General features: G+C 36.8%; 1 protein-coding gene across 1 annotated transcript in view; it reads left to right on the top strand.

Annotated features, from left to right (window-relative positions):
* The window catches only part of CCDC180 (coiled-coil domain containing 180), a 29716-nt gene that overhangs the window by 1201 nt on the left and 9861 nt on the right, over positions 1-18654 (top strand). Inside the window, exons 2-27 of the mRNA XM_058843311.1 lie at positions 74-258; positions 1066-1148; positions 2401-2510; positions 2601-2729; positions 2891-3001; positions 4077-4172; positions 4418-4581; positions 4736-4855; positions 5527-5606; positions 6297-6385; positions 6877-6996; positions 7659-7832; positions 8350-8465; positions 9243-9369; positions 9789-9852; positions 10488-10720; positions 11295-11512; positions 12028-12203; positions 13299-13479; positions 14005-14151; positions 14415-14559; positions 14770-14886; positions 15285-15407; positions 16310-16423; positions 17084-17355; positions 17915-17970. Of these exons, the coding sequence (XP_058699294.1) occupies positions 164-258; positions 1066-1148; positions 2401-2510; positions 2601-2729; positions 2891-3001; positions 4077-4172; positions 4418-4581; positions 4736-4855; positions 5527-5606; positions 6297-6385; positions 6877-6996; positions 7659-7832; positions 8350-8465; positions 9243-9369; positions 9789-9852; positions 10488-10720; positions 11295-11512; positions 12028-12203; positions 13299-13479; positions 14005-14151; positions 14415-14559; positions 14770-14886; positions 15285-15407; positions 16310-16423; positions 17084-17355; positions 17915-17970 (3460 nt within the window). The 5' untranslated portion in view covers positions 74-163. The remainder of the gene's footprint in view (positions 1-73; positions 259-1065; positions 1149-2400; positions 2511-2600; positions 2730-2890; positions 3002-4076; positions 4173-4417; positions 4582-4735; positions 4856-5526; positions 5607-6296; positions 6386-6876; positions 6997-7658; positions 7833-8349; positions 8466-9242; positions 9370-9788; positions 9853-10487; positions 10721-11294; positions 11513-12027; positions 12204-13298; positions 13480-14004; positions 14152-14414; positions 14560-14769; positions 14887-15284; positions 15408-16309; positions 16424-17083; positions 17356-17914; positions 17971-18654) is intronic.

Genomic DNA, 18654 nt, shown 5'->3' on the forward strand with positions numbered 1-18654 from the left:
AATTATTTTGTCACTGTTCTCCATTCAGTAGGTTTGAAGGAATTCTAATTGTTGAGATTATGTTTCTTTGAAGGCTCACTTAGCCCACCTTTTGGATGAAGGAAAGAAGAAGACAAGGTCCTCTAAGAAGAGTAAAAAGTACACTTTAAATAGGCATTCAGAAATGTCTGCTGATGCCATGCCATTACCCTGTAATCAGCAGAAATGTGTTGGTGAAACACCCATCAATGACTTCACAAAAAAGCCACAGTCAGACAGGTAAAGAACAGAAGCATAAAACCCCAATTATATGTTCATAACTAGAGGGATGAAATTGACAGATTTTCAGTGGGAATTAGGAACTCCTGAATTCTTGGTCATAGAACTAACAACTTGTAATAGACTGTCTCCTTGCCAAGTGTAAATTTAGTATAATGAACTGCCTGTAGCCCATTGAAGTGCAGGCTAACAGACTAATATTTGCAATAGAAGGCATATTGTATGGCTTTCCTTTTAAAAAGAAGTTGTCTTTGCTCATAGCAATCTAGACATATACCCAGTCTGAAACATATTTTTTAGGCTGTATTTCCAAGTAAATGGCTTACATGATGATGCTGTAAGATTATGTAATGAACAAGAATGAAGATAATGCATCCATTCTTTTTTATCCTAAGTCAGCTGCTGAATAATGATACAGGGATTCTCACTGACCCCAAGGAGAAACACAGTGCCCAAGCTGGGCAGATAAAGGCTATTTCCACGTTTCTTGCTGGTGTCATCTAAAGAGTTCACAGTTTTTTACCTTTTAGAACTGTTCTGTATGTCTCTGTAGTTTACACGTTCTAAATCTAACATGTATTGCTTTAATGCCATCCTAATAGATTTGAAGCTGGGGTCTACCATCCAGGCTTCAATTTGTCTCAGAAGAAGTGACATCGATTCTTTAAATTATATTCTTTAAAGTTAGAATGATATGATCACTTTAATGTTATATTTTGCCAATTAAAGTGAATTATACTATTATGTTAGTCCCTCTTCTGGTGCATTAATAGTACAAATTGAAGCTTTATTCGCTTTCTGTTTCAGACAACCTACACCTTTTCCAGAAGCATTGGGAAATGTAGATGAAAGTTCAGCTGAGAAAGTCAGAGGCCTGCCTGATGTAGTTGGTAAAACTGGTTTTTCTAAATGTCATCTATTTTAATTTGCATTCACAGGAGACATGGTACCTGTTTTAGCTGAACAAGGTATAAAATTGTGCTGGTTTGAAAGTAAGTCAGCAGGAGAAATTAACCCCACACAAATACCTTGTGAGAGATTTTGAATTGGAGTTACATTTTAATAGAAAGATTACAGTAAACGCAATGATACAGAAAAACATTTAAAACCACAAAGTCAGAGTACAGCCTGGCACCCTTGTGGTCAGGGTTGCAGTGGTTGCAGTCCTGCCAGAAGCAGTGGTCTTGTGAAAGTTTGGGTCCCCCTCTGGATGTCCAGTGGTGGTGGTGGTGTCCCAAGTGCCCAGCTGCCCAGATTATATACATGGGGTTCAGGTGGTACATCCCCCAGGGCAGGGAGATTCACAATGGAATGATGGAATCCCTTGAATCTAGAATATTTTTGGAGTCCTTGATCAGCTGCCCATTATGCTAGTACATATTCAGTTCATTATGGCCCATTGGCAGACATGACCCTCACTGGATGGGTGGTGCTGCTGCTTCCCCAGCTGAAGGAAGGATAAAGAAACACCATCTCACTTTGCAGGGTCTGCCTCTTCTCATTTTCACATCCAGCTTGTATCCTGGGGGTCGGGTATGCACTGAAAATGATCTATCATTAACAGTTCATCACAAAATGAGGTAGAGGGGAGTAGAATACACAGTTTGGTTACAGCCACATTGGCACTTTTTTCTCCTGCAAGACAACAAAAATCAACCTCAGAAATGGCCCAACAAATTTTGATGATTTGAAGATTAAGAGGCTTCATCTTCAAATTTTTGTTTCAAAGTTTTGATGGTTTGATGATTTTGAAGATGAAGAGTCTTCTAATAGGAAAAAAAACAGTTGTGAAATTGTCAATCACAGGTCATGTTTAGCATTATAAATTCCAGTTTTGATGTAATTTGATCTCATTCCCGAAATGTTTTTACATTTTTTTACATCAAAGCTGAGTTAATAGTTTCATGTTATTATCCTTCTGAAAAACAGAAGTTAATAAAGGAAATTTTAAAATACACTCTAGTATTTTGTATTTTTACCTTCATTTGCTAAGACTGCACTTCCCAAGGAAAGATGGTGCACACTGTGAGAACTACACAAACTACAGCAGTTACAGTGTAGATTGAGGGATTTATTGTTCATGCATCCCATATTCTGCAGCAACAGTTCCAGGCTGTAGAATCCTCATTTCTTTCTCTGCAGTTCCTGAGGAAGCAGGCAGTGGTACATGGAAGTACCTGGCAGAACGGCGGCAAAAGCGTCACCATCGAGCAGTGACCGAAATGCAGCAGGAGCTGGACTGCATTGGCAGGGTAAAGCAGGATTTTTTAATCCAGAGTCTTGAGTGCTCTTCTAAGGTCAAGGCCCAATACTGAAATGATTACACTGACCTACTGTTTTAGGAGATGGAAGCCTCTGTTTTGAAGATTCAGGAATTCCTTCAGCTTGAAGTGATGAACTCAGATGAAAAGTGTAAACTTCTGTTTGAAAAGATTGCATCTGACATGGCTTTGGAAGGTTTCTCCTTTGAAGTAAGGCAGCTCATTGGCTCAACTTCAGTTACTTGTACCTGCTCTATGTAATATCTTCTAATGGTTCACTGAAGTCCTAAATTATTGGGTTTTTTCCTTTTTTATTTTTTTCTTATATATATTCACTTTTCAATGAGATTGAGAGTAGATTTTTATTGCAGGGTTTGGAAGAACTGTGGAATATGATCCATGAAGAATCCTCAAACAGAAAAAAGTGGATTAGGGCAGTGGATGAATCCCTAAAGGAGATTGAAAGGAGTCGAGCAGTTAAAGTGAGCTGCAGTCTCAATAACTGTTACTTAAGCATAAGATTGTTATTTGCTGATACGATGCTGGATGCAGAGCAGGAGTAGCTTGTTTCCACAGGAGTCAGAGGCCTGCCAGTAGTTCTATTACGTGGTGATTGCTTTCTTTTCACCAATAAACTCATTTATTTTCACTCATTTTACACCCACATAATCAGGAAAAACTACTTTTTTCCTAGTTTTAAGGTGTTTCTTTCACAATTACCTATACTACAGGTGCAAGCAATATGTGAGCTGCTTTTATTTTCCTGGAGACTTGTGTAGGTCAAACTTTCATCTGGTCTGTTATTTTTTAGGGAACATAGCTATTCTGCAGCTGAGAAGGAGCATAGACATGACCTAGCTTGATTTTAGTTTGTGTTGGCTGGGTGTCAGTAGCAAATGTGTTGCAGTTTCGTAGTATTCAGCCTAACCTGTAAAAGTCATTGGACATCGTAGGAAATGTTTGGATAAAAAAATTGATAGACTATGGAAGAGCTTGCTGCACTGTCCTTGTAGGCAAAGAAAAACTGTTTTATCAGTGCCTGTTTCTCCTCCCTTTGTAATTCAGGTATGGTGAATAAGTCTAAGAGTGTCACCAGTAACCTTTCTTTTGGATTCGTTGCAACAAATGTCAGAGATGAACACATTTGCTTTAATTCTGTGTTCACTTAAAACAGGCATTGGTGGATTCCCTTCAGATATTTGAACGGAAGCTGGTTTGATTTTTAAATTCATATTGCAGCCTGTCTGCAGAGCACTCAATTATCACAATTAAAGAGAAATCAGCTGAGTAGTAGCAAAGTGGAATGTTTTCATTACTATTTTTATGAATTAATGAAAAAATCAGTCATTAAGATAGCTAAGAGTAATATTTTAAAATTTACTTCTCAGGCTGTGTCATCCAATTAACTTAAATTAATTTTAATTTATTTAATTGATTAATTAATTAAATTCATTTTAATGGAAAAAATGGTCTTGTTCCTGTGGTTTTTTGACTTTGAAAATTGATATTTGAGTTACACTTTTCATTGCTGATTTTCTTTATTATTTTATTGCACAGATAGCAGATGTACTGACCAAGTATACCATGAAACTGGAAGAAATTTCTTTCTTCTTGGCAGCTGATGTTCACAAGCTCATTAACAATAAGGCCATGGTAAATGTTTTACCTGGGGCAAGATATCAGTCTGAATATTCCTAGAATGTCTTTTTTTTCCCAAATGAAATTCATTTTTTCTGCCTATCAATCACTGAAATGTAGAAGAGATTTCTACTTGGCAGGGTATCCATTATCATTTGTGTTCTTTTTTTCCCCTCATTTTCTGTAGAAGACACATTTTTTTTGTTGTTTTTGCATGTTGTATGCTGCTTCTACTCCTGGTTTTATTTTTTAATACACAGAATATAAACAGAGTACTGCTGGGTAATGAGAGGGCAACTGCCAAGCTGCTCTTTAATCTAATGAAATCAGAGCTTGAGAAAGACAAATTGCATCAACTGAAATGGCAGGAGAGAGTCAAGGTCTGGAAGTTCATCCAAAAGAACTGCATAGTTCAGAGTTTCAGGTCAGAAATTTTGCAATCTTATTTTGGACAATGAATAATGCAAAGTGACTAGTTTCTATAAAAGTAATACTTTATCATTTTTTCTTTATACATATCACATATGATATCACATATATCATATTTCTATTATACATATCTTTTTTCCATCCTGCAGAGAATTTATGGCAAGTGAAGAAATACAGAATCCCCCAACTGTGAAAACAGAAATGGAAAATATGATAAAGGAGCAGATTGTACTTAGTGAACAGAGACTGAGAGTTTTGCAGTACATTGGGTATGGCAGAAGAGGGTATAGCATAAAGGGAAACAATTCTTTCTGGAGTTAATGAGGGACTTGGCTGCACAATGCACTTTGCTTCCTGTCAGTGTGTGATTGTTAAATTCAGCAATAAGGCAGGGTCTAAACCTATTTTTGTACAGCTCTTTTTAATGGAAAAAATTCATTCTTGATTTTCAGTGCACCAGCTACACTAAATAGGTGGTGATCAAGGGCTAAAAATGCAGGAATGCAAAAGTAAATCTTACTGACATTTGAAATGTGGTAGGAATGGGTGGAGAACTAGAAGTTGGTATGTCAAGACATTTTTTCTCTGCGGGATTTTATTTGTGTAATAAATTAAGAGAGGAGTCTGCATAGAAATCCAACACTGCTGTGTTTGAATATCCATCCTGAACACAAGAAGCATTTTTGGGTGTAATGTATTACAATATTTACAGGGAGATTTTTTACAGTGCATGTAGGAACAAGGTAAATAACAGTTTCTTGTCAGGCAGTAAGTGGTTGGCCTCGAACAGCAACAGTCTCTTTGGTTTATTTTCATTGCCAAAATGGCTTTAAATAAAATAATGCACAGTAGTATGGATACTCTGATTCATAATTTTGTATTTTAAGTTCTGACTGATTTGTATTTTAAGATACCTGACTCTTGTTTCCTACTTTGATAGCACCTTGTTGCCTCCAAAACATACACAATCTGACATAAATGAATGGTACAGAACTCTGGAGAATTTAAACAAAAGTATTGGTAAGTTGAGAAATCATAAAACCAGTTTGGAATTCAAGCAATACTTTCTTTTTCCCCAGGCAACAATGAGGCAGACAGTTGCTCTGAAAGTGCATATTTGCTCAATTCTTTATTCTATATGTTCCCACTTACGTTCTCCGTTGCTTTGAGCTGGCTACTAGTAAGACCCAAAGAAGCTGCCTGTGACATCACTTTCCTTTGGCCAGTGCAAACACTTATGCATGGTGAGATCTAGCAGGAACTGACTTGTTAGAATTAATCTGGGGGAAATAGAAGGTCAATTTTGACATGGATCAGTTCTCAATCATAAAAAAATCCTCCTTTTTAACTCTCAGAGAAGAAGAGGGGAAGTATTGGAGATACCTCCTTTCTCCAAGTCCTGTAGTATGCCTTCCCTCTGTGTCTGCCTTCTCTTGCTCCAGAGCACATCCTGTTGTGAGGTTTGTAGCCTGTATGGTAGCATGGAGGTTGGTAGCAATTGTAAATAACTTGCTACTTTTAAGCATAATTATAAACAGCTGTGTATTAAGGTGTCTTATTTGATTGGTTGGTGGTGTCACAGTGGTGTGCAGACACTGCTGGGATCTGTCCCTGTGCTGAGATTGAGCACAGGGCTTCTGTCATGTTTCCATTTCACACTGCACTGTGAAGTATGGGAATGTTGACCGTGGTCTGTTCTGTATCATTCAGACACACAAAATGTGGAGTGCATGGAGAAAATGCGCGTCCAGTATGAGCTGGTCCAGGACAAATGTCAGGAGAAAGTGCAGGTCTGCAAGGTGAGTGTCACAGCTTTGGGTGTGGAGGTGATGGTATGATATGTCATTACAGTAAAATATGTTTGAGGATCCACCAAACATTGAGATAACAAGTTTTTAACCTCTTATTCTGTTCCATCCTTTGGTTCAAACCATCCCTTTGGTTTCACAGTAGTATGTGGTATTTGTACTTGAAATGTGTAAAAGCTGTAACAAATGCCAGTAATGAAGGGGGTGCTGTCCTGCATTTACGTGGAGGATGCAAGGACCCTCAGCCTTTGTGCTAAATCCATCTTATCTTGGCAAAGAAATGCCACCTCTCTGCTTCAGTTTCTCCCTTTATATCCAACTGAATTGTTTTGTTTACTAACAGAATGTCGTCTCTAGGAGGTTGAATCTTCCCTCTGTCCATTACAAGAAAATAAACACTAAGTTTAGTGTTAACATCTTCTCTGAAAGCCATGCAGTATTTCTTATATGCATGTGAATAATTTGCTACTCTTTTCACGTAGATGACCCTGTTGGATATGAACATCTCCACAGTAGAAGATGTTGAAGTTGTGCATTCTAACATGCTCCAGATGACTGAGAAACTAAAACATAGGTTTGAAGAACAACTGGAGCACATGAATGTACGTCTATTACATTTATTTTTATCACTCCTTGGGATTAGTCGTTTCTTCCTGTGCTCCCACCTGCAATGCCTTCTGCATTGTAGGCTATTGATGTCACATTAGAAAGAGGTCCATAGTGTGACTAAGCACTACAAAGAAACAGAATTTGGTGTGGAAAAGCTTCCTGTGGAAGAATTCATAATTATTGTGTTTATTATTTGTAATATAAATATATTGTGTTTTTATTATAATTTATATCTGAAATGCATATGATAGAGATGAATGACGTATGGCCCACCCAGTCTGCCTTATGACAGAGGAATATATTTAAATGATCTCCCAAATGTCTTCCAATCTGATCTATTGTAATTCTATACATAAAAATGACTGGGCAGCTGTTCCTAATGTGATAAATTATAGAATGTGATTTGGTGCTTTATGATGCCAGAATAAACAGAAGTTTTGATACTCTCAGCTTGTATTACAAAAATCCACATTCTTACCCAGTTTACTTGGATTTTTCCTTTTTTTTAACTTTCCAAATGGAAGACACCATGTTGAATACCAGTCATGTAATTCCAGGCAGCCTTTTATCACATCACATTACATATCCTCTTACTCATTCATTTCACCTTCCAGTAATTTAAAAATAACTTGTTCACTTGACTGTTTTTCTTTAGAGTGATTTTAAGGAGATGGCTAAATGGCACGAGCAGCATTGTGAAGGCTTGTACAACTATGTTCAGGATGCCATGGGTCTCTGGGATGTCCATGAGCTCCAACTGTCCCAGCAGGAAGATGTACTTCAGAAGAAAGTAGATAAATACAGATGGGAACAGGATAACATAATTCAGGTATAAACATAAAAACAAGGGTGTGCTGTAAATGAAGGACTTCTTAATGCAAAGAACCCTCTGGAATTCAAAATAGCTGCTATAAAATTAAAAACATAATATCTGACTTTTGTATTGGAATTTCTACTTTTCAGTTTCATTCTGTCAAGTGCATTTTTGCTAACTCCTTGATTCACACTGAATGGACAGTCCTATCTTATTCTTGATATAGCAACAGTGTTAAGGATCACTGCTGCTTTCTGTATAAAGTGGCTGCAAGTTGCTATTATGGGATGTTGTGCAGGTACAGAGTCTGGTTGGATGCCAAGTTCTCATAGTTACAACAGCCAGCTTGGGATAGCAATGTCAGAGGTGTTCATTATCTAGGCAGATCTTCATGGGTGATGAGTTTTGATAAGGTAGCTTCCCTTATTGGTCTAGAATATATGTACATAATTAACTTACTTGAATCCTAAATAGTAATGGAGATTTTAGTATATACTAAACCATTTTTACTAGTTTTTTCATGTGGCCTTAGATGATGAAAGATAATCTGGATACAAGTTTGGAAAAAATGAAGATGGCAAGCTGTGAAGAAGAGCTGAAGGAATATTTGGAGAAAGCCCTTTCCTCTTTAGATCAAATTAGAACTAGGTATGAATTTTGTATTGTAAACTTCAAAAGTAAAGCATATTTTAACACTGGTTGTACTGCTAAGGTCTTGTTTATGCTATTGTGTGAAGGTATGGAAAATGACTGCTTTTTACTTCATGTAAGAATATATTAAGGCAAATAATACCCACAGTTTAGGAATGGGACAAAGGAAGACTGCTATCATTCAAAAACCACACTCATTTGAGCAGTTAAAAAAAAGTCAGAGGTAACAGACCAAGTGAAAATACAATGCCAGATTGCAGAAATGGAATGTAACCTATCTGAACATATACATAAATTCCCCATAATTATCTTTGTTTAGGAGACAAAGCAAATGTAAATGTAAATGAAAACAAGTGTGAACATTGACTTTTCTTGATTCAAGACATACATAGCTTTATTTTAAAGTAAAAAGAAGATGAACCAGAAAGCCTCAGTTGCAGCTGAGCACAGTGCAGAACTAACATGGAAGACAATATTTTAACATCTTTTATGTAAGCAGTGTTTGTATGGTTCCCCATCCAAAAGGAAGGATGTAAAAGGCTTTATTATAAATACTTCTTAACTTTTGTGCATTTATTTATTTGTAATGACCTAATCTCTGACAAGCCAGAATGTGATTGTATTCAGTGTGAACAGGTCAACGGCAACATTTAGCCTAAAGGTTTTATGAGACTGATCAGAAGGACAGATTTAGATTTAAAGGCACTGTAATCATACTAAATTTTATTTCTATACATACTTGAGTCTCTTAAACAGTGACCTTAAATTTGACAGGAATGAGACACTCAAGCAAATTGTAATGGATGAAGTAATGGCTTACCCAAAAGCTATTTTGTGGGAATTGATTTCTTATAGTATATCCATCAGCCAGCATTTTAGTGTGAAGGAAATCTTCAAACAGGTAAAAAGAAAATATCTTCTGGTTTAGAACCTTACTAGTATATTCATTTTTCACTTTAGAGAAAATTTACATTACCTTTAAAATCCAGATTATATAAAGTATTGTTTCAGCCATTGAATAAAGTGCTTTTGGTAGAGATAGCAGAGGGAAAACAAAACATTTCTCAGTCCCACTTTTAACTCTGTCCTTGTTACAAATGGCATTTTAGCAAATTCATTTGCCTTTTGAACAAAGAACTACAATGTAATAGATTTAAAATAATCTGAGTGTTACAGGTTCTTTAGATAGTAAGTGATCTATTCAAGACTATCATATCTTACTGAAATAGAAATATTTTGAGAAGGAATATGAGTTTCTATAAGCAAATCTATATTTTAAAACAGTGTGGCAGGTATTTTTTGTTGTTGTTTTGCTTTTAGAGCTTGCAAGGCACGATAGACTCCACAGTTCAAGATCAAAATAATACCTCAACAGTCCAAACAGGTATTTCTGCTTGATTGGTTTTTATTTCTATTTCTTTGTACTGTAACCAGTAGAACTCTGCTTTAATTGTAAGTAACTAGTTGAGGCTTCAGAAGCTGAACATATGGTGGAGCAGCAAGCTGAGAGCATTGTGCAAGGAGAGGAAAATCAGAGTATCCTGAGTTGGAAGGGACTTACAGGGATTGTGAAAGTCCAGCTCTTGGCTCTGCACAGACATCCCAACAATCCCAACCTGTGCATCCCTGAGATCATTGTCCAAACGTTTCTGGAGCTCTGGCAGCCTTGGGGCCGTACCCATTCCCTGGGCAGCCTGTTCAGTGCCTACCACCCGCTGAGGGAAGAACCTTTTCCTAGTACCTAGTGTAATCCTCCCCTGGCACAGCTCCAGGCATTCCCTTGGGTCCTGTCCCTGGTCACACAGGGTAGAAATTAAAGCTGCTCCTCTTCTGCCTTCGAGGGGAGCTGCAGCTCCCAGTGAGATGTGATCTCAGTCTCCTCTCTCCAGCTGAACCAAATGCCCTCAGCCACTCCTATGGTTTCCACTCCAGACCCTTCACTGTCTCTGTGTCCCTCCTTTGGACTTCTCTTGCAGCTTTAGGTCTTTCTAACATTGTGGCATCCAAAATTACCCCCAGGGCTCGAAGCAAGGACATCCCAGCCCAGCACAGAGCAGGACAATGGTCTCTCTCAACTGGTGCCAGAAGATAGGGACGGTTGTCAAAAATCAGCTGGAGAAGCAAACTTAACAGAGAAACAGGTGATCTTGGCACAGGAAATTGCAGAAACAGAGGAAGAAGAAGATGAGGAGAGTATTCCTCATAAAAGTGAAGAAAATGAGCATGCAGAACAGGGACTAAGCATTATGCAGGTAAGTGAGCAAGAGAATACATTTGAAGGTGAAGGCAGTCTTGTTCAAAATAAGGAGGAATAGGAAGTCTTTTTGCTGAGAATGAGTAGAAAGTCCTTTTTTGGTTAGTTTGTATACAAAGCACACAGGGCTCTAGATCCTTTTATGGGAAAATGGAGTGTATAAAACAGTTCACAACCATTCTTTTTGATAATTTTTCATAATTTTTTTTCTAATCTATCTTTCATCACAGTGTTCTCAGTCTGTAGTGAATGATTTAAGTTAAGTATTTGTACCTACATATTAGTTTTTCAGTTTCCATTAATTAATACCATAATGAAAACATTTTCAAACATTGTTGACTCTGCCTATGTCTTGCTGGCATATATATATAAATTTATAAATATATAAATATATAAATGTATTAATATATAAATTTATAAATATATAAATATTGCCAGCACTGTATAAATGTCCAAATTAAGAATGAGAACATTATTCTGAATATCCTTAGGATTCCTACACTAGCTGGTGCACTGTTGATTCTATGCTGATACCTTTAAAAGTAATGTGATAATTTCCAACCGTTTCCCAGTCAGCATCCAAGAGCAACGAGGCAGAAAGTGCTGAAATTGCCACGGAGGTTTTTTCCACTGCTAGTGGAAACACTTACACTGTTCTTGGAGTTGAAGAGGCAGGAAAGACTGACATCACAGAGAGTTACTTTACAAGTTTTGAAAAAGAAGAATCCCTTCCTATGTATCTGAAATATGTACTTCTCACAGAAGCCATGTTTGTCAAGCTGAAGGAAAGGTAAGTAGAAAACAAATTCTGTTCTTTCCCTTTATGTAACACACAAATTTCAGCTGCTTAGAAGAAACATTAGACTGCAGAGGAAAAGTTATCTAATTACTGTTGTATAATTAGATATTTATATTGTTAGCTATTTAATTATAAAATTGATTGTACAATTATTGCATTATTCCACTTTTGAAATTCATACAAATATGAGAAAATGTTTATATTGTTTTGTATCCATGGCTGTCAAAGTACCATAAAAACATTTACCTTTACAGAATATTCATAATTTATGGAAAATTATTTAGTGAGACAAGTAATTTGCCCAAATTCCCTGCAAAGCCATGAAGGTAAAATGCCTGGTACTCAGTACTATGGAGCTAGCTCAAAAATTCTACCAGTATTGTGCAAATGGTACTGAAACCATACCTTCCTATAGCCAGAAGTTAAATTCTTAGAAATTATGTATTTAATAAATTCTTACTTATTATTTGCTGTTCCTCACCATAATATTTCTTTTTCAATCATAGGATTCGCCTCTGCTTTTTTGAGCACTTGGAGAAATGGTTTGCAGAATCCTTGTCAAACTCCTATGTCTTTGTAGCTGCCAAGAAAGAGGAGCTGAATTCAATAGTTCTGCTGCATCTTAAGTTGCATCAACGAAAGCAGGAGGATATACAGACAAAAATCTACAATGTTCGAGCTGGTATTGCCTTTTTTTTTGTATTCTGAGCATCACATGTGCTCCTAACACGATGGTCCTAAATGGGTCAAAATCTGTATCAGCATTAGTTGACTCAGTAGTAGAAGACAATGGAAAGCAGTTGGCTGTCAAGAATTCCCACTATATTATGTTACTCACATATTTTAAAAATGATATTTCTTTTCTATAGCTCTTCCTGTTTTGTGCTGTGTTATTTTTGGAAAAATAGACAGTAGTGTCTTGATTAACAACTGGATTGCAGAAGATACTGAATATTCTATTGTCAGTGTTTGTGAATTCTCATGCACCTTGAAATTATTTAACAAGAGTCTGTGCCGTACAAAAAATGTTTTAAAAGTATTGCAGGAGAAGAAATTAGCAAGCTGGGAGAGCCAAAATGTCAGGGCCAAGCTTCTGAAAACATGAGAGGGAGGATTTAACACTGTGAAATATCATTGAGCAGCTACAGAGCATCATCTAATTAAAACTCCTTTTGCATAGGAAGTGTCAAGTTTTTTGGTGAGAAAAAAATATTTTAGACGGGTTTCTTGGTCTTTAACACATAAGCAAAAAAATTCTGCTTTTGGAGAGCAGGCAAATAATTTTTCCATTTCTCTTTTTCTGCAAAGAGGACAGGTGCTTCTTCTGGCAGCTTTCTTGAGGTGATTGGCTGGCTCTTGATTTATCCAGCTATCATTCCAGAAGAGAGACCAAAACTGATTTTTTTCCTTCCCTCACAAAACTAGGAAAAGTGGATGATTTTCCATTAAAAAATACAGCCATTAGTTTTGTTACAAGACTAGAACAGAGAGATAAATGGAGATGTCAGCAATGACCAAAAATAAAGGAAAAAGAATGCTTGGAGCAGACAAGAGACATACGTGGTTTGAATGGATTAGGAGCTGTTATGGATCTGTGTCTTACACAGGAGAAAAGTCAAAGAAACCAAATTGAATGTATTTCATTTGTATATTTCAGCTACTGTGAAGTACGGCTTTGTTTTATTTTGCTGCTGCTGGTCACAGGTTGACTGGGCATAGTGATAGTTCACAGTAAACAGGGAATAATGTTCCTGTTGTAAACTTCCTTTCTTCCCAGCGGAACTGTCACTTCACAAAGAGCATCTTGAGCGCCACTGTGCAGTACTGGCAGAAGGCCTGGAAAAGGAGAAAGCTGAATTCCTCAAATTTTCGGACCAGCTAAATAACCTCAACACAAACTTCAATTCCCGAGTCAGTCACTTGGAGTTTGAGTTGCTCCACGCTCCTGTGACTGAGCAGTAAGTGTGCCACTGCTGTTGCTGTGAATCTCCCTAGTTAAATACTCCTGATTTCTGTCTGAGGTGTTTATGGTTTGCATTCTGAACCTGTTCTTTCATATGTTATTGCTCTTCAATGAAGACTACTTGATAAAACTTGAAAACATGTAAAGAATTTCATTCTCTTTCCCTGAAGAAATTAAAATCAGCACTGAACACCTGGAAATTTTCATCTCCTTTCAAAGTGCTGACAGTGTTTAAGTAGAAAAGATGTTTCATTGGTTTAGATTTTATCCAGTTTACTGAACATGCACTGTAAAAGCCGCTGACTAATTGTTTTTGAAGAAAAATACGCAATAGTATCAGCTGTTGCTGATACCTTCCATGGGTTCATCCAAACCATCCCAGCTTGGGGAGCTGCTTTGAGAGTCATAAATCACTTCTGAGTCCTCAGATTTTTTCATGTCTTTACAGCCAGCAGTTGTTGAATCATTGTGTGTGTTCCTTTTCAGACATCTTTCCTTATATTTTATTATTTGCTGTTAGGTCAGCTTCTTCCAGCAACAATCTGGAATCAGAGCTCCAGAACCACGTGGAATCAATCAGGGTTACTGTGAGAAGTTACCAGCAGCACTTGGAGGAAGCTTTAGGAAAATTAAGGGATTCAAATGTGGATTTTCTCAAAAGTTGCAGGTATATAGATTTCATGGAAGTGTTGTTTATAAATGGTGACCTAGTTCTGGGAATCAGTGTTTGTTGCATAGGCAGAAGACTAAATTTTCTTTTGTTATTCATCTAGTTTCCTATTTAAAAAAATAAATGCATCTTGTTAAACCACAATTATTATGCTGTTTTCATCACATTTGTGTTGATATATATGTTTCAGGGCTGTTTAGCTAAAACAGTCTTGGGGAAAAAGATGATTCACAGCCAATTGTTTTTATGTTTGCTTTCAGATTATTTTCAGAGGTCGGTAACTTTTCTTCTGAGGAGGTAAAGTTTTTCAGCAAGTGTCTTCAGAAAGAAAGTAAGGAAATTGACTCCTTTGAAAGTTCAATCAAAACAGATGTGGAGCAAATAAAATCGAGCTGCTTGGAGCAGGTATGCAGAATTATATTATTCAAATTATGTTTTCTGTTGACATATTTGAAGGGATTTGCAGTCAGCCTGCTTTCAGATTAGAACTGTAAATCTGTTCTGTTTGGCAATTACATGATGGAAAAAATTAGTAAAAATGGCAAGTTCTATCACTTAAGTTTTAAAAAGTGAAAAATTACCTTGTTCTGTTTTTTGTTTCTGACATTCTTAAAGGCTACAGAACTTTTCAAGCAGTCTCAAAAAAAGTTTGCTTCTCTCTCTCTGAGTCGAGCCTTTATGAGGAAGGTCCATCAATCTTTGAGAAGGTTACGACAGCAAATCAAATCAGAGGTACAAACAGAAACATCAGAACTTTAAATTCATTATAATAATTTTCTTTTTTATACCTTTGAGGAGATTTTGGCTGAATTCACAGTGGACAAATATTACATTATTTTTATGTTGATTTAAAACCTGTTTTCTGTCACTATCTGCTGAAAAGCTTATTTTTAATAGCACTGACACTATGCTGGAACGCTATGGCCTTGCAGGACATTGAGTGTATACATCTGAATTCACCAGCAAACAACGTGAAGCGTTGCTTTTGTGAATTACTGTTTTCAGCTTCTCCTCTGAGTACCAGGGATTTTTAACCAGTTTTTATCAGTGGTTCTAATGGTTTGAAAGTGGAGCCTCTGAAACTCCTGTGGATGGGGACTTTACTTCTCTGGTGTTTGCTTCTGCTTTAGGTAGCGAATTCCAATTTGCAGTCAGCCACATTAAAGTCTTATCTGGAAAAGCTCCAGCAGAAGAGAGATGCTTATGTTTGTTCTACTGCAGATAAAGAAGTAACTTCTAATCAGCATAAAATGGTACTTAATTTGACTTGTTATTAATTGTTATTAATTTGTTAAAAACTAGTATTTTTGAGGAAGACTTACGTTTCCTCATATTTGGGGCTGGGCAGGAACACAGAATTTTTGCTCAGAAAGGTCCTTGTCCTGGATTCAGCTGGGATGGAGTTAATTTCTTCTCAGTAGCTGTTGCAGTGTTGTGTTTTGGATTCAGAATGAGAATGGTGTTGATAAATCAGTTTTTGCTAAGTTGTACTTACCCTAAGTCAAGGACTTTTTTTCCTTGTCTCCTGCTCTGCCGCTGAGGGGGTTCACAAAGGAAACTGGGAGGGAGCATAGCTGAGACAGGTGACCCAAACTGGCCAAAGGGATATTGCAGCCCATGGGATGTCACATCCAGTCTATAAACTGGGAGAGTTATCTGGGAGGGGCAGTCTGGCTTCAGGAAGGGGCTCTGGCATCGGTCAGCAGGTGGTGAGCAATGGTATTGTGCATCACTTGTTTTTCACTTACTATTATTGTTATTATTGCTGTTGTAACTATTATTATTACTATTTATTTATTTACCATTATCACTGTATTTCACTTTACTTTCAATTATTAAACTGTTCTTATCTCAATATACACGTTTTCCTATGATTCTCCTCCCCATTTCACCAGGGCAAGGAGGGAGAGAAGGAGGGTTGAGTTGTGCAGTGCTTAATTTCTAGCTGGGTTTAAAACCACAATAGTCCTTTTTGGATGACCTGTTTTCCTGTTTGCCAAACCAAAACCTCAGCCTCTTATACAATCTCATTTCTTCCATGTACATAAACTGGTGGCAGAACAGAGGCAAATATGTTGTTTGCAAGAGTCAGCATGTTTGAAAAGGTTAGAACAGTTAGTTTAGTAAATACCATCTGTCTTACCATATTTTTCAGGCTTTAACTTCTGAAAAGTTGTATGATTTTGCCAGAGAGGTGTTGGAACAGCTGAAAAAGAGGAGCAAGTATCTTGACTGCTTCTTAGTAAAAGCAAAGATTCCACATGCCACTGTAAGATAATATTCACATTCTCTATTTCCTTTAATATTGAGAGAATTTTCTTGTGTACATGTTTTAATGGCTTTTCAGAATTTGTGCTTTGAATTTTCAAATGAAAAAAGAATCTGCATTATGCCAAGATGTCAAAGACACTGTAACATTAGGACAGCCTTTTTGAGAGGCTGAGTAAATCACCAAGTCTACAGAATGCTGAAAGAGATGCATGGCATTGCAATGAGTTGCTCAGTTCACAAGAGTTTGTTTTCAAGCTGTAACACTATTCAGAGGTACATATTTCACAGGTTTTTGTTTTTTTGTTTTTTTTTAAATCCCAGATGTGTCCTGAAGGGATGATTTTATTTTTATCAAATGGGTTGTGTTTTCTTTCCTCCCTTTTCTGGAAATTTTATTTTGTAATCTCAGTGGATCATTGTTTTAAGAGTATATCCTTAATTACTGTTTATGATGATTATGAGAACCTACTCTTAACTGCTTTGAAGTGTTCTAGAGCTGTATAGCTGTAACAACATTGCTGACAAAAAATTTACTTCAGCCTGTGAAGCAAGATATTGTCTGTTTAGATAATCTGCTTTAGTAGTCGGTCATTACATGGAATGCTTTCACTAACTGCATGCTACAGTCTACAGGGCTTCATCTTTCTTCCCATTTCAGGAGGACTTCACCACTCCTGACACAGATGGGACACTGCAAGGGGACTTCACAACTCTTGACGTGAATGGGAGGTCACAAGATTCCATTACTCCTGCTGTCTCAGAGATGAGATCAAAAAAGAGCTCTCATTGCAGAGAAGATAGTCTCAGAGATGAGAGCAAAAGGATGGTGATGGGACTGGATCCTGACAAATTCCCTTTGTTAAATCCAAGCAGAATGGATACATCTATGTTTAATGATTTGGCAATAAATGTTATAAAAAAATTGTCTGGGTAAGTAGTTGTTTGCCTAAAGGTATTTTTCTGTCCTTGTCTTTATTTATATTTTCTTTGCCCAGAACTAGTGAATAGACTGGTCATAGGTAATACTATTATGTGTTTTGTGATCTAACTTTAAAAATGAGTCTAGCTGAGACTGCTTTCTTTTTAAAAACAATATTTCTCATAGCCAAATGTATTTTTGAGTAATAAGTGACATCTAGTGTACAATGATAAATTTCAGGTATTTAATTTTTGTCTTCTAGAGACTTATTTTAGTTAAAAGGTGATTATCTGCTGCATAGTTGACTGAATATTCAAAGTGTAAAATGAAGAGTATGACAAATGTTTGATTTGCAAATAGTATTTTAATGTAATTTTTCTTGTAGAAATTCCAAAATTCCAGTTAAACAATCAGTCCCATGAAATTACTTCTATGTACACTGTCAGTTGTGAAAGTAATCCTATCTGTTAAATATGACCTCAGAAATTTAACTCAGCACATGACAGGGATAGAGAGCATGCCTTGTTTGCTATTTGTTATTCAGTAGTATTTAATTTGGTTTTTTTTTAGATTTGACCTATCAAAAAAATCCCAAAACCTAAATCGTGGGAGGACAAATGATCCAGGTGTGCCTGTATTTCTTTTAATATTTTCTTTTCATCTAAATTGCAGTTCCTGGCATTTTACTGCACATGGTCCAGGCCAATGGCTCCTATGCTAGGAACTCTGAGATAGTTGTGCTTCTCAGCTCTTTTTCTGGACATTTTTACTTAGATTAAGATGATTTTGAATTCCTAAAGCAAGGAAAGCTGCAGAATGAGATAATGATATAAAGAGTACCTGTGATAGCAAAAGGGAAGCAGGGTTGAGAAAAGAAGTGGTGCAGAAATCATGAAATATATAGGGAATCAGTGTATTCTCACAGTGTATTATCATCTACTCAAAAGTGAGCACAGAGGTAACCCCAGATGCTCCTTACCTACTGTTCCCATTTCCTCATGTCTCTTCTGCAGACCTTGACTCCTCCAGCCATTTCCAAAGCTTTCACATTTACAAGTCCCCATGACCACTAATACTATGAATGTAGCCCATTCATTCTCCTTATTAACCTGCCTCGAATTTGCTTTACATCTCTTCCATTTACCATGTATTTTCTGTGACATTCCTGTGACTCATGCCCCAGCGCATAACCTTTATTGCTGTTGCCACTTCTGAGTTACTTCAGGCCTGTCTGACAGAAATGATTGTTCCTGTTGTTGTCCCCTACATTTTGTAAGGAAACATTATAGAAATAAGAATACAATATACAT

Source organism: Poecile atricapillus, chromosome 7 (assembly GCF_030490865.1).
Source record: "Poecile atricapillus isolate bPoeAtr1 chromosome 7, bPoeAtr1.hap1, whole genome shotgun sequence".
Lineage (NCBI taxonomy): Eukaryota > Metazoa > Chordata > Aves > Passeriformes > Paridae > Poecile > Poecile atricapillus.